The sequence below is a fragment of the Phaethon aethereus genome (assembly GCF_964289735.1).
Source record: "Phaethon aethereus genome assembly, chromosome: 37".
Classification (NCBI taxonomy): domain Eukaryota; kingdom Metazoa; phylum Chordata; class Aves; order Phaethontiformes; family Phaethontidae; genus Phaethon; species Phaethon aethereus.
In genome coordinates, this window is record NC_138613.1 from 145,558 (window position 1) to 158,587 (window position 13,030).

The window sequence follows — 13,030 nt, forward strand, 5'->3', positions numbered from 1 at the left end:
AACCGACGATTTTTCTTCACTGGGACGCAACAACCGGCACCGGGGGCGAGGAGGCGGAGACCCTGGGCCGGGGGGGAGTGGGGCGGGCTCCGGCCGGAACGCTTATGCTGGGGTCGCGTTTCTGGGGGAACTGGGTGCGGGACGGACGGCTTCTGGCGGAAGTTTCCCGGGGAATCTGGGCGGGACGGACCACTTCCGGGGGAGGTTCCCTGAGGGAAACGGGCGCGGGAGGACGGTGGTGGTGTGGGGAGGGCGGGCACCGGCCCGGACCCCGGTCCCGGCCCAGCCACGGACGCGGGCACCGGCCCGGACCCCGACCCCGACCCGAGCATGGAGGTGGGCTCCGGCCCGGCCCCCGACCCGCTGGCGGACCCTGACGTGGAGGCGCTACCGCGGGGTGGGTTCCGCTGCCGCCTGTGCCAGATCTCCGCGGCCAACCGTGAGTGCGGGTGCCCCGGTGGCAGGGAGGGGAGTGGGAGGGGGGCTCCGGGGCACCGGATGATGGCGGAATCCCCCTCCCCTTGCGCAGGGCCGAGCCTGGCGGATCATCTGCGGGGGAAGAAGCACCAGCGGCTGCGGAGCTTGCGGGCCGAGCGCCAGGCCCAGGAGCAGCGGAGCCTCTTCGTTAGCGGCTTCGCCCGCGGCACCTCGGGTGCAGAGCTCGCCGAGTACTTCGGGGCCTTCGGGGACGTGGCGGCGGTCGTGATGGACAAGGAGAAGGTGGAGGCGGGCTGGGGGGCTGGGACGGGACGGAGGCACCGGGTTGGGGCTGACGGGGTGCGTGTGTCCCCCTCGCAGGGCGCTTACGCCATCGTGGAGCTGCGGGACACCGCGGGTCGGGAGCGGGCGCTGGCGGAGCCCCAGCACAGCCTGTCTGGGCACCGGCTCCGCGTCCGCCCTCGGGAGCAGAAGGTCTTCGCCTACGGCCCCTCGGGGCGCAGCCCCCGCCGGGAGCCCCTGAGCCCAGGGCGGCTGGAGCAGGCCCTTTGGCAGGCCTCAGATGTGAGTTGCGGGGGCGGAGGGGCTCCGAGGTTCTCCCAGGGCTTTGCGGGGCTCCAGGGAGGTTGAGGGGAAGTCCCGAAGCTCTCCTAGGAGTTTAGAGGGGGTCCTGGAGGTTTGGGATGGGGCCCCAGGGAGTTTACCGGGGGGGCCCTGAGGCCCTCCTGGGGTTTGGATGGCGTCCCAGGGGTTTTGGGGGATCCAAAGGCTCTTCTGGAGGCTTGCAGGGCTCTCCTGGGGATTTGGGGGTAGGTCCTGGGGCTCTCCTGGGGGTGGGGATCCCACTGGAGACCATGGGTGACTTTGGGGCTCTTCGGGGGGGGGGAGGCTGGACTTTGCCGGGGTTGGGGAGATGCACCCCAGGACTGCCGGTGACACCGGTCCCTGCAGGTGGACGCCCAAATGTCACAGCTGGTGGGGCTGCTGGAGCTAAGCGAGGACGAGCGCCACGTGCGGCACCTCCTGGTCACGCTCTTCCAGGAGGTTTTCACCGAGTTCTTCCCCAGTGAGTCTCCTCCTTGTGCCCCGCGCGGCTGCATCTCTCGTGTGAGCACGTGACATGACAACGTCCCTCCGTCTCTCCCCACCCAGGCTGCGCCGTCGTGCCCTTTGGCTCCTCCGTCAATGGCTTCGATACCCGTGGCTGCGATCTGGACCTGCTCCTGGACTTGGAGCCGACCAAATCCCTCCAGGCATCAACACGAGACACCCCTGGGGCCGGCGCAGAGGATTCCATCCTGAGCGACATCGACTTGACAGCGACACCAGCGCCAGAGGTGCTGGAGCTGGTGGCGACCGTGCTGTGGCGCTGCGTGCCGGGCGTGCGCCGTGTCCGGGCCGTGCCCACCGCCCGCCGCCCCGTCGTCAAGTTCTGCCACAAGCAGTCGGGGCTGGCGGGTGACATCTCTGTCGACAACAGGTCTGGGGGGCGCAGGACCCCAGGGCGGGTGCTGGGGGGACCCTCTCCTCTCCGGTGATGCATCCTCCCGTGACGCCTCTGTCCCCGCAGGCTGGCGCTCCTCAACACCCGATTCCTGCAGCTTTGTGCCGAGGCGGACGAGCGTGTGCGGCCGCTGGTCTACGCAGTGCGGCTCTGGGCCAAGCAGCAGGGCCTGGCAGGTGAGGGTGGGCAAGGGCGCCCACAGCCATGTCCCCGGCCCATCGGCGAGCACGGCACGGTTCTGACACCGTCTCTCCCAGGAAACCCCGCCGGGGGAGGACCCCTCCTCAACAACTACGCCCTGACGCTGCTGGTGCTGTTTTTCCTGCAGACGCGCAGCCCCCCTGTGCTGCCCACCGTCGCCCGGCTGCATGATTTGGCAGGTAGGGTCTCTCTGTCTTGTCTGTCCATCTGTCCGTCCCCTTTTGCACAGGTCCTGCTGTGCCGGTGCTCCTCTCAGCACTCGCTCTGCTCCAGGAGACGAGGACCGCACCGTCGTGAGCGGATGGGACTGCAGCTTCCCCCGGGACGTGGCATCACTGGAGCCCAGCACCAACACCGAGAGTCCCTGTAAGTGCCGGCCAGGGGTCCGGGGGGGGTCCTGGGATCCTGGCGCTGCCCTCAGCCCTTGCTCCCGCAGGCTCGCTGCTGGCCGACTTCTTCCGTGTCTTTGGCGACTTCGACTTCCCGGGGCAGGTGATCTCACTGCGGGAAGGCCGGGCGCTGCCGCTGCCGCCATCCACCGCTCCCGAGGCCGGCGAGGGGCTGAAGCTGGGACCCCTCAACCTGCAGGACCCCTTCGAGCTGAGCCACAACGTGGCAGCCAACGTCAACGAGAAAACGGCGTTGCGCTTTGAGCGCTGTTGCCGCGATGCGGCCAAGTATTGCCGCAGCCTGCAGTACCGCCGCAAATCCAGCAAAGGCCGAGCCTGGGGGCTGACGCGGCTTTTCCAGCCGGGCGCGGTGGAGCCGGGAGCGACGAGCGCCGGCGCTTTCCTCATCACCATTCCCTTGGACGCAGCTGGCAGCTCCCAGCAGCTCTGCCATGAGCCTGGTGGTCGTGGACCCTGGTTTTGGGAGGTCTGCGCCGCCATCGCGTTCGTGCTGAGGGAGGTCCTGAAGTGCAGCTGCACCGCAGGGAAGCCGCCCAGTGCTCCCAGTGAAGAGTCTGGGCTCCCGGGGGACTCGGTGCTGTCTGAAGAGGTGCCTGTGGGACCAGACACGGAGGAGCCGACTGCAGCAGAGCCAGCATCCGTGGGCTCCAAGCGTCGCCTGCCCGAGGTGACAAATGGCACTGCGCTCCCAGGCGGGAAGAAGCCGCGGACAAACATCCCCGAGGAGACGGCAAACTGGAGCTGCGCCGTCTGGCACCGCGTGTGGACAGGCCGCCGCCGCGTACGCCGGCAGCTGCAGCAGGGTGATGGCCCCGAGGGGCCGGGCGGCGCCGAGCTGGAGCTGGAGCAGACAGTGACGGAGGCCATCGTGCAGCGGGAGGGAGCCGGGCGGCCGCTGGAGCCGCTGCTGCGGTTCGAGGCCAGTGCCCGGGTGGCTGGCGGGAGGCGGGAGGCGCGTGTGCTGCTGCGCCTGGTCCCTTCCCCGGCCCCCCCGGGGCCGCTTTTCCGGGACTTTTTCCACTTCGTGCGGGGGTTCCTGCCCACCGCCGTGCAGCGGCGCCTGGGCCGGCGGGGCCCGCAGCCCCCGGCCCGGGCAGAGCCCCCGCCAGTTCTCTAGAGCCGGAGCTTTTGCAGTAAAAGGTCTGTTCTGCAGCCGCGTCCTGCGTGGGGTCTTGCTGGGGGAGACGCGTCGCGCGATCCGTAGTGCGAGCAGTGGGAGAACGCGGGGCCTCCGAGCCCGCGGTCAGCCGGACGCGCGGTTGATGGCGGCGCTGCCGGGCGGCGTTCCAGCGGCGCTCGGCCGAAGCCCTTCGCACCGGGCGGTAGCGCCGGGTCGGCCCGGGAGCGTCCGGTCCCTTCCACGTGAACTGTCGCGGCCCGTCCGGCTCCGTTCCGCCTGGAGCCCCGCTCATGCGGCGGGAGCCGGAGCTGCCGCCCTTCGGCCTCCCGGCCCCGGGGGTGAAGCGGGGGCGGGCGGGTGCCCCGGCGGGTCCCGGGGAGGTGGGCGGGGCGTGCGTGTGGGCGGGGCGTCGTCGGGCCAATGAGATGGCTGGCGCCGCGTCTTCTGCAAAACGGCGGCGGGAGCGGGCAAACCTGCTGGTGTGTTTGCGCGGGGGTTGGGGCGGAGCCAATGCAAATTGCGGCGCGGAGCAGACCAATCAGGTTGCGAGAGAAAGGGGCGAGGGGAGGCCTGGGCGCTGGGATCCGGGGGCGGGGTGTAGAAAGCAGAGGTGGGTTGGGAGAGGAGGGCGGGGCGGGGCGAAAGCGAGGAGGGGGCGTGGGTAGGCTAATAAGTTGTCGACGGGGTCGAAGGGGCCGCCGGGAGCGGCCGCTGCGGCCGATCCCCGGGGCGCGGCGGGGCTCGGCGGCCGCGGCAGCCGTCGGGGCGGCGCGGGCGAGTGCGGGGAGCGGAGCGCGGAGCGGAGCGCGAGGGCGGCGCGGAGCGTGGTGGTGTGTCCGTGCGTTGCGTGCGGTGCGGGAGGCGTGTGGAGCGTGGTGTGGGGGCGCGGTGGCATCGCTTCTCGGCCTTTTGGCTAAGATCAAGTGTAGTATCTGTTCTTATCAGTTTAATATCTGATACGTCCTCGATGAGAGGACTTTATATTAAACGGATTTTTGGTGCCGGGAGTTGGACCCGGAGCTTGCTCCCTCCGCTCCGCGCATCGTCCCGGTATTGCAGTGCTTCCGGGCACGGTGCCCCGCCGCCCGCGGCGGCGCTTTGCTGGGTTAACGACAGAATTAGTAAGTTCTTTTGTCTCCCCTTCCCCCCCCCCCGCCGTTTCCGTGATAACGGCGCAGTTCGGGGTTGGCACGGGGTGTCCGTCTGTCTGCCTGTCCATTCCGGGGAGGCGGCCGCTTCAGCTGGAAGCCGTCACGGGCGGTTTGTTTTCCGTCACCGGGAGTGGCTGAACTTAAACCAGAGCTTTCAGCCACCAAATACTGTTATCGCCACGGAAGGTACTCGAGGGCAAGCAGGGGTGTAATTGGGACTAATTGTAATCACCCGGCTGCCTCCCAGGGTGTAACCGCGCCCCGGGCCGAGCGCGGAGTCTGGCCGGGGGGCAGAGCTCACGCAGCTCGGTGCTTGGAGAGAGGCCGCCTTGTGGGCAGAAAGCGAGTCGTTTTTCCATGATTAGCGACACGAGAGAGCAGCGGGCGGCACTAAATGACGTTGTCCCCTATTTTCCGACGCTTTTTTTTTTCCTTTCCCAGCCGGTTTTGCTGGTTCCTCCTCGGCCCCGTCAGTGGCTGCTCCCGCGTCCTCGCGGCGAGTTTCCGCCTTCTCGGACTATTTTTCATTTTGCCGGATAACGAAATAATCGTCTCCCCGGGCCGGGCCCATAGTCTCGCAGCTCGGGGTCGCCGGGGAGAGACGGGGCCGCGACACAGCAGCGAGCGGGTAAGACAGGAGCCGCAGTCCCGAGCCCCTTAATACTATTCTTGACTTAGTAGAGAGCCGCCGCGGGCGGCGGGGCACCGTGCCCGGAAGCACTGCAATACCGGGACGATGCGCGGAGCGGAGGGAGCAAGCTCCGGGTCCAACTCCCGGCACCAAAAATCCGTTTAATATAAAGTCCTCTCATCGAGGACGTATCAGATATTAAACTGATAAGAACAGATACTACACTTGATCTTAGCCAAAAGGCCGAGAAGCGATGCCACCGCGCCCCCACACCACGCTCCACACGCCTCCCGCACCGCACTCAACGCACGGACACACCACCACGCTCCGCGCCGCCCTCGCGCTCCGCTCCGCGCTCCGCTCCCCGCACTCGCCCGCGCCGCCCCGACGGCTGCCGCGGCCGCCGAGCCCCGCCGCGCCCCGGGGATCGTCCGTAGCGGCCGCTCCCGGCGGCCCCTTCGCGCGCAAACCTGCCTTCTTCCCATAACCACGCCCTCAGGCTGCACCAGCCCCGCCCCCGCCAGGTGCTGCACGCGCACGACCCGCACTCCCTTTGCTACGCGCCACGCCCCTTCCCCGGCGCCGACTTACGCCCCCACCGCCCCGCCCGCTCATTTGCATGCCCCGCCCCGCCGCGGGAAACGCCGCCGCTGCGGGAGCCAGGGAGCATCGCCGGGGGCCGCGGGGCGGCGGGGCCCGCCGGGAGCGGGTCACGTCAGGGGACCCGGGTGCACTTCGGGCTGGAAGCGAAACAAAGGTCTAAAACAATTACAAGGTTTCAGCACGTGTCACTAAATCAACTCTTAACTTCCAGGGAAGGTTATCGATGACATGATGCGTCGGACGTCACTCTGGCACTCTTTAGCCTAATGACTGATTACGTTTAACGCCTACTCCCGTAGCCCGTAGGCTGCATTTCCTCAGCGTAACACTGTACCGGTGTGCCAGCGGTTAGTCACGAGGAAAGCCGGCCGCACGAAAATTAAAACCGGAGTTAAGAGCGAGGACCGAGAGCCTAAAGAGTCCAAAGAGATCCTGACCTTGCGCGTAGGGACAGGCGGGCAGACCAGGATGAGAAGGAGGAACCGCGCGACTGGACAACAGGAGGGGCGAACGTCCAAGGAGAAGAAATTATCCTGGAGAGACCCGTGAGCACAGAGGGGAAAAAGGAGCGGGGGGGCTGACTCCCCAAACGACCCCCGACGACCACCCGAGACCCCGCGCGCGCCTGGTGCAGTTTTGCAACGCCAGCGTTACGTGAATGCAGCGGATAAGCGAGGAGGCGGCGATTTCTTGGAAAACGTGTGACTATTCACGTCTTTAAGGGAGATAAAGGATGAACTTCTGTTTCGGCGCACGCGTGTTAGGAGGAGCCATCCCCCACGCGTCCGGCGCCGCAATAAACATACCGGCTTCGTAACGCTTTCGGGTTGTGGAGCTCGTTTCCGCACGTCAAGGAACCCCCGCACGAAGGGGAAAGAGCCCCGGAAAAGCGGCCCCGGCGGGCGGGGGAAGAGAGCAAGCGCAGCAGCAGACGCGCCCCGCGGCCGCTCCCCAGGCGATACCCGCACCCGCCCGGCGTCGCCGCCACCCATCTGTCGTTAACCCAGCAAAGAGCCGCCGCGGGCGGCGGGGCACCGTGCCCGGAAGCACTGCAATACCGGGACGATGCGCGGAGCGGAGGGAGCAAGCTCCGGGTCCAACTCCCGGCACCAAAAATCCGTTTAATATAAAGTCCTCTCATCGAGGACGTATCAGATATTAAACTGATAAGAACAGATACTACACTTGATCTTAGCCAAAAGGCCGAGAAGCGATGCCACCGCGCCCCCACACCACGCTCCACACGCCTCCCGCACCGCACTCAACGCACGGACACACCACCACGCTCCGCGCCGCCCTCGCGCTCCGCTCCGCGCTCCGCTCCCCGCACTCGCCCGCGCCGCCCCGACGGCTGCCGCGGCCGCCGAGCCCCGCCGCGCCCCGGGGATCGGCCGCAAAGGGGGACTCCCAGCAGCCCTTTAGCCAGTATAATTTGCATGTATCCGCCCTCAGTAGGCGTAGCCCAACGGACACCCTTTCCGTGCGTTTTGATTTGCATGTCTCCGCCCTCAGTGGGCGTGGCCCGGCGGGAGGGCGCGCAGCCATGTCGGAGCGGGAGGAGCGGCGGTTCGTGGAGCTGCCGCGGGAGTCGGTGCGGTTGATGGCGGAGAGCACCGGGCTGGAGCTCAGCGACGAGGTGGCGGCGTTGTTAGCCGAAGACGTCTGCTACCGGCTGCGGGAGGCCACGCAGGTACGGCCGGCGGGGCGGCGCGGCGCGGGCCTGGCCTTAGTCCCGGCCTTGGTCCCGGTGCCGGTCCCGGTGCCGGTCCCGGTGACGGTGCCGCCCCCGCAGAACAGCTCCCAGTTCATGAAACACACGCGGCGACGCAAACTCACCGTGGAGGACTTCAATCGGGCGCTGCGCTGGAGCAATGTCGAGGTGAGGGGACCAGAACCGGGGCGGGGGGGTCCCCGCTACCTTCCTCCCCCCCCGTGGGGCTGGGGACACCGGTGGGGCTGCGTCCCCAGCGCCGGGCCCAGCAGCACACTCCGTGCTCAGGGTCCCCATGGGGTGGTGTGTCTCTGGGGGGTGCTGGTTTGGGGGGTGCCACCACAGTGTCCCCCCAGGCGGTGTGCGGCTACGGCTCCCAGGACGCGCTGCCCTTCCGGGCCATCAAGGAGGGCGAGCTGTACTTCCAGGAGGACCGAGAGGTCAACCTGGTGGAGCTGGCCCTGGCCACCAACATCCCCAAGGGCTGCGCTGAGACGGCCGTGCGAGGTGAGGGGTCTACCTCCCAGCCCCCGGCACCCCGCTCCTGCCTGACCGCGGTGCGGGCAGCGTGCAGGCAGGGCACTCATCGCCACCGCCGCACTCTCTTGCAGTGCACGTCTCCTACCTGGATGGAAAAGGCAACCTGGAGCCACAGGGAGCCGGTAAGGAGAGATGGGGGTGTCGCCAGGTCGTGGGGGGCTCGTCCTCCCCCCGGCGGGGCCGGGGCTGGCCCTTGGGGTGACGTGTCATGTGTTCCCCCCCCGCCGTAGTGCCCAGCGCTGTCTCTACGCTGACAGACGACCTGCTCAAGTACTACCAGCACGTCACCCGGGCGGTGCTGGGCGATGACCCCCAGCTAATGAAGGTGGTGTGGGGCAGGGGGAGCCCCCCCCCGCCATCCTGAGCACACCTGAGTGGGGCTGACCCCCTCCGTGTGGCCGGCGTCCTCGCCCGCAGGTGGCCCTGCAGGACCTGCAGACCAACTCCAAGATCGCCGCTCTCCTGCCCTACTTCGTCTACGTGGTCAGCGGGGTGAGCGTGGGACGGTCCGGGGGTCTAGGAGCCTGGGCGGTGGGGTCAGCTCCCGGCTGAGCCCGGCCCCGGTGCCCTGCCGGCAGGTAAAATCGGTGAGCCACGACCTGGAACAGCTGAACCGGCTGTTGCACATCGCTCGCAGCCTGATCCAGAACCCCTACCTCTGCCTGGGCTCCTACGTCCGCAGCCTGATCGCCAGCGTCATGTACTGCGCGCTGGAGCCGCTGGCCGCCTCCATCAACCCCCTCAACGACCACTGGACGCTGCGCGACTACGCCGCCATGTTGCTCAGCCGCATCTTCTGGTGGGAGGACCCTCCCTGGGGCTGGGGAGCGGGGCGGGGAGCCGCCGCCGTGCCCCCGTCGCGGCGGGGACTGGAGCGTCTGCCGCGTCGCCCGCAGGACCCACGGGGACCTGGTGAGCGGCCTGTACCACCAAATCCTGCTCTCGCTGCAGAAGGTGCTGGCCGACCCCGTGCGCCCGCTCTGCTCCCACTACGGCGCGGTGGTGGGGCTGCACGCCCTGGGATGGAAGGTGAGGGTGAGGGGGGACACGGCGTTGCCGCACCGCGGCCCCCAACTGCCCCGTGCTGTTGCCTGCCCGTCCGTCTGTCCGTCTGTCTCTTCCGCAGGCAGTGGAGCGGGTGCTTTACCCCCATCTCCCCACGTACTGGGCCAACCTGCAAGCGGTGCTGGACGACTACTCGGTCTCCAACGCCCAGGTCAAGGCCGACGGGCACAAGGTCTACGGTGCCATCCTGGTGAGCGGCTCGTCTTGCCGAGGGAGCGCGGGCCGGGGGCCCGGGCGGGCGAGGGGCACGCGGCCCCCGCTGCCAGCACCGTTTTCTCCCCCTCCCAGGTGGCTGTCGAGCGTCTGCTGAAGATGAAGGCGCAGCAGGCGCCCACAGCGGCGGCCGGGGCCAGCCCGCGGCCGGAGGGCTCGCCACGGCACAGCCCCAAGCAGGACCCCCAGGCCGAGGCGGGCTTCGGCCTCAGCCGGCCTCTGCTGCAGTTGGGGGGCGGCGGGGGCCACCCCTCGTCCGCGGCCCCCGTGCCGCCCCCGCTCTCCTTACACGACATGTACCACGAGCTCTACGACTTCTTCGGTGACAGCCTGGCCGCCCGTTTCGGCACGGGCCTGCCACCAGCTGCCCTGCCGCCCCCCGGCACCCCCGAGGGTGCCCGGAAGGAACCGCCGGCCTTCGGGGGCGAGGGGACGGCGCGCAAGATGCCGCAGTTGACGGCCAGTGCCACGGTGAGCCCGCGGGAGGAGGAGAGCCCGCGGGGCGAGCCGCCGGCCGGCCGGCCGGCACTACACCGCCCGGCCAGCCTGGCCCGGCCCCGCGGGGCTCCCCGGCAGCCCGGCCACCGCCCAGGCGCCCGCGAGGTCTTCCAGAAATGCCGCTTTGCGCCCCGCGGCGCCCCGCGTTTCAGCTTCATCATCGCGGGTCGCCAAGCCGGCCGGCGCTGCCAGGGCCGCCTGTTCCAGACCAGCTTCCCGCAGCACCACGGACCCGGCCACGTCTCCCGCTACGCCCAGAAGCTGCCCATGATCGGCCGCACCAGCCGGCCGGCCCGGCGGTGGCCACGCGCCGAGTACTCCCTCCACCTCCTCCTCTGAGGCGGGGGCCCGGCCCTCGCCCCCCGTCAGCATCGGCACCAAGCCGGCGTGCCTCTCGGCGTGGGGGTCTGTGGGTGCCGCCAGCGGCAGCCCGTCGCTGTAGCGTGTCCGGCGGTTAATAAAGAGGCATCTGCTGCGCGGTGCGGGGGGTTTGTAGCTGCCGCGGCGCGGCCGGTACACTTGTGTCCCCGCCGTGGCGGCGGCAGGAGGCAGACAGCATCCATCCCCTCATGGGCAAAGCCGAAGTGGCGGCGGCCCAGCGGTGCCGAGAAGGGATGGAGCAGGTCAGTGGGTCGCGGCCATCCTGGTGAAACCACCGGCATCGGTGCTGGCGGCGTTCGCCGCGGCTGGGCGGATGGATGGGTGGCCGGCGCCAGCGCCGAGCAGGCTGGGGATAGGAGCTGTTCGGGGGGGGGGGGGAGCCGTGGGGCTGAGCAGAGCCACCAGCTGCGACAGGACACGACACCGGGGCAGAGCGGGACGGCAGCGGCCAGAGCCCTGGGCTGCGGCGGTGCTGCCGGAATGGTGCTGCGGCACAGCCCGGCCCCGTGCTGCCGGGGCGGGGTGGGGCGGAGGAGGCCGGGCTGAGCAGGGAGGGGGGACGGAAGATGGCGGTGTCCGTCCTGCAGCTGGCGGAACTGGCCCTCCACGGAGCCGCCTTCCTCTGCGGGATCGTCTGCGCTTCGGCCCTCACCGTGGCACAGGTACCGGCGCGGGAGGGGGCTGGCCCCGTTGCCCAGCGCAGGTGGGAGCGGACGGGCGCGGGACGGGGGCACAGCGGCTTCACCCCCCTCCTTGCCCCACGGCTCCCTGCGTTCGCCCCCCCGCGCCCCAGGCTGCCGGTGGGGGTCTGCGCTGCCGCCCCGGGGAGCCCCGTCCCGCTCCTGCCTTGGCTGGGTCTGTCCTGGCCGCCCCCCTCCCCAATTCCTGTGCCACCCCCCCCCCCGGTTTTGGGCACCGCGTGCTATGGGCAGCCAGGACGCAGGCGGGTGGCACCGTGGGAGGCGGGGGGGGGGCTGGCTGAACCCCCTGCCCGTCCCGTGGCCTCCGGCACATCATGTGAGCACAGGAGTCAGCCGGGGCGGTTTGGGCTTCCTTCCTCGCCCAATGCTTCTCCTCCTCCTCCTCCACCTCGCCTCGCCGGTCTGTCCGGCTGGGGCTGAGCGTGGCTCCCCGTGGGTGCCTGGGGAGGGGGTGGGCGTCATCGAGCAGCAGCCCCCCCACGATGGCCTCCTGTTCGCAAGGGAGAGTTCGGAGGATGGTGCATCCTCTACGGCACGGTGAGCTGGAACGGGACCGCGCTGGTGCCCAAGTCCTTCAGCCACATCTCGCTCTGCTACTTCGTCTCGGCCGTCTCCGTCGTGGTGGCCCTGTACTGCTTCTCCTCGCTGCTCTACGGCATCTACGGCTGCTGCGCCGACGAGGCCCCGTGGTGAGCCGGGGGTGGCGGGGCTGGGGGTGCCCCCCGAAGCCCCGCGCCGCTGACGCCGCTCCCCTTTCTTGCAGGGACCGCACCTGGCTCAACGTCGCCCTGGTCATGGCTGCTGTCATCCTCTTCTTCCTCCTCATCTCAGCCTGCATCCTCCGCGTGGGCATGGACGCTCTCTGCGCCTCCATCCAGCAGAGCAAGAGCCTGGCCAGGTAGCAGCCGCCTTCCCCGGGGGGCGAGGGGGGTCCCACAGAGAGAAACAGCCTTTCCCAGGGACCCCCCGGCTTCTGCCCACCCCTCACGCCGGCTCTTCCCCATCCCCGCAGCTGCCAGGAGGCTGAGCGCAGGCCGTGGGCGTCCTACAGCCCAACCCGCTTCTACAGCAACCTCTACAGCGCGCAGGTGAGGCGGGCGGGATGCGCGGCGGAGCGCCGCACGCGCGGGGGGCCGGGGGACACACCGTATCCGCGGGAAAGCGGTTGCCGCTACAGCCGCGCGTCCCCGTGGCGTGGGGAACCACCCCGCCGGCTCTGGCAGAGAAAGCGGGGAGGGAGGTGACGCCGGTAGCACGTGGCCCCCGTGTCGCGTGCCACCCCGACGCCCTCCCCGGCCCCGCAGGCGTCGGCCTGGGTGAACGTCTTCCTCTGGTGCCTCCTGACCGCGCGGCTGCTGGCGCAGCGGCGCAGGGAGGGCCCCTTGCCGCTCCTGCGACGCAACGACCCCGAGTGGAGCTCCGAGACGGAAGCCATTTTCGGGGGACGCCCCGTAGGGCCCTGAAGGACGGCGGCAGCCGGGCCGAGGAGGACCAGACCTGGATAAGGAGCGTGAGGGACGCTGCAAGCCCCTCGACGACGTAAGAGAAGGCAGTGATGTCATTAACGTGCCGGCCCCTCGCAGCCCACCCCCCACCGTCAAGGATTTTTTTGGGCGCTGAACTTCCGGTATTAAAGATGGGGGATTTGCAGGAATTGGAGCTCGTGCCTGTGCTGGCAGCAGGAGGCGGGTTGTACCCGGCGCTCCACGCGGGACATGGGCGTGGGGGAACGGGGGGGAAGCGCCTGCGGACACAGGGACGGGGGAAAACTCCGCTCCATCTATCGTTAACCCAGCAGAGAGCCGCCGCGGGCGGCGGGGCACCGTGCCCGGAAGCACTGCAATACCGGGACGATGCGCGGAG

General features: G+C 69.4%; 3 protein-coding genes across 3 annotated transcripts; all 3 read left to right on the forward strand.

Moving 5' to 3' along the window:
- Window positions 1-330: 330 nt before the first annotated feature.
- On the forward strand, window positions 331-3,670 carry TUT1 (terminal uridylyl transferase 1, U6 snRNA-specific; the record flags this gene model as incomplete). The annotated part of the gene is made up of 9 exons (XM_082012379.1): window positions 331-439; window positions 530-720; window positions 799-1,002; window positions 1,390-1,504; window positions 1,591-1,918; window positions 2,009-2,118; window positions 2,200-2,322; window positions 2,417-2,509; window positions 2,580-3,670. The coding sequence occupies 9 exons, from the start codon at window positions 331-333 to the stop codon at window positions 3,668-3,670; spliced, it is 2,364 nt and encodes a 787-aa protein (XP_081868505.1).
- Window positions 3,671-7,601: 3,931 nt separating this feature from the next.
- TAF6L (TATA-box binding protein associated factor 6 like) lies at window positions 7,602-10,424 on the forward strand (the record flags this gene model as incomplete). The annotated part of the gene is made up of 10 exons (XM_082012381.1): window positions 7,602-7,748; window positions 7,851-7,937; window positions 8,126-8,276; window positions 8,381-8,431; window positions 8,540-8,634; window positions 8,727-8,801; window positions 8,888-9,108; window positions 9,206-9,338; window positions 9,436-9,564; window positions 9,663-10,424. The coding sequence occupies 10 exons, from the start codon at window positions 7,602-7,604 to the stop codon at window positions 10,422-10,424; spliced, it is 1,851 nt and encodes a 616-aa protein (XP_081868507.1).
- A 538-nt stretch (window positions 10,425-10,962) lies between these two features.
- Window positions 10,963-12,630, forward strand: TMEM179B (transmembrane protein 179B; the record flags this gene model as incomplete). The annotated part of the gene is made up of 5 exons (XM_082012382.1): window positions 10,963-11,128; window positions 11,669-11,856; window positions 11,931-12,065; window positions 12,180-12,255; window positions 12,472-12,630. Exons 1-5 carry the CDS (start codon window positions 11,033-11,035, stop codon window positions 12,628-12,630), a joined length of 654 nt encoding a protein of 217 aa, XP_081868508.1. The 5' UTR covers window positions 10,963-11,032.
- Between the last annotated feature and the right edge of the window lie 400 nt (window positions 12,631-13,030).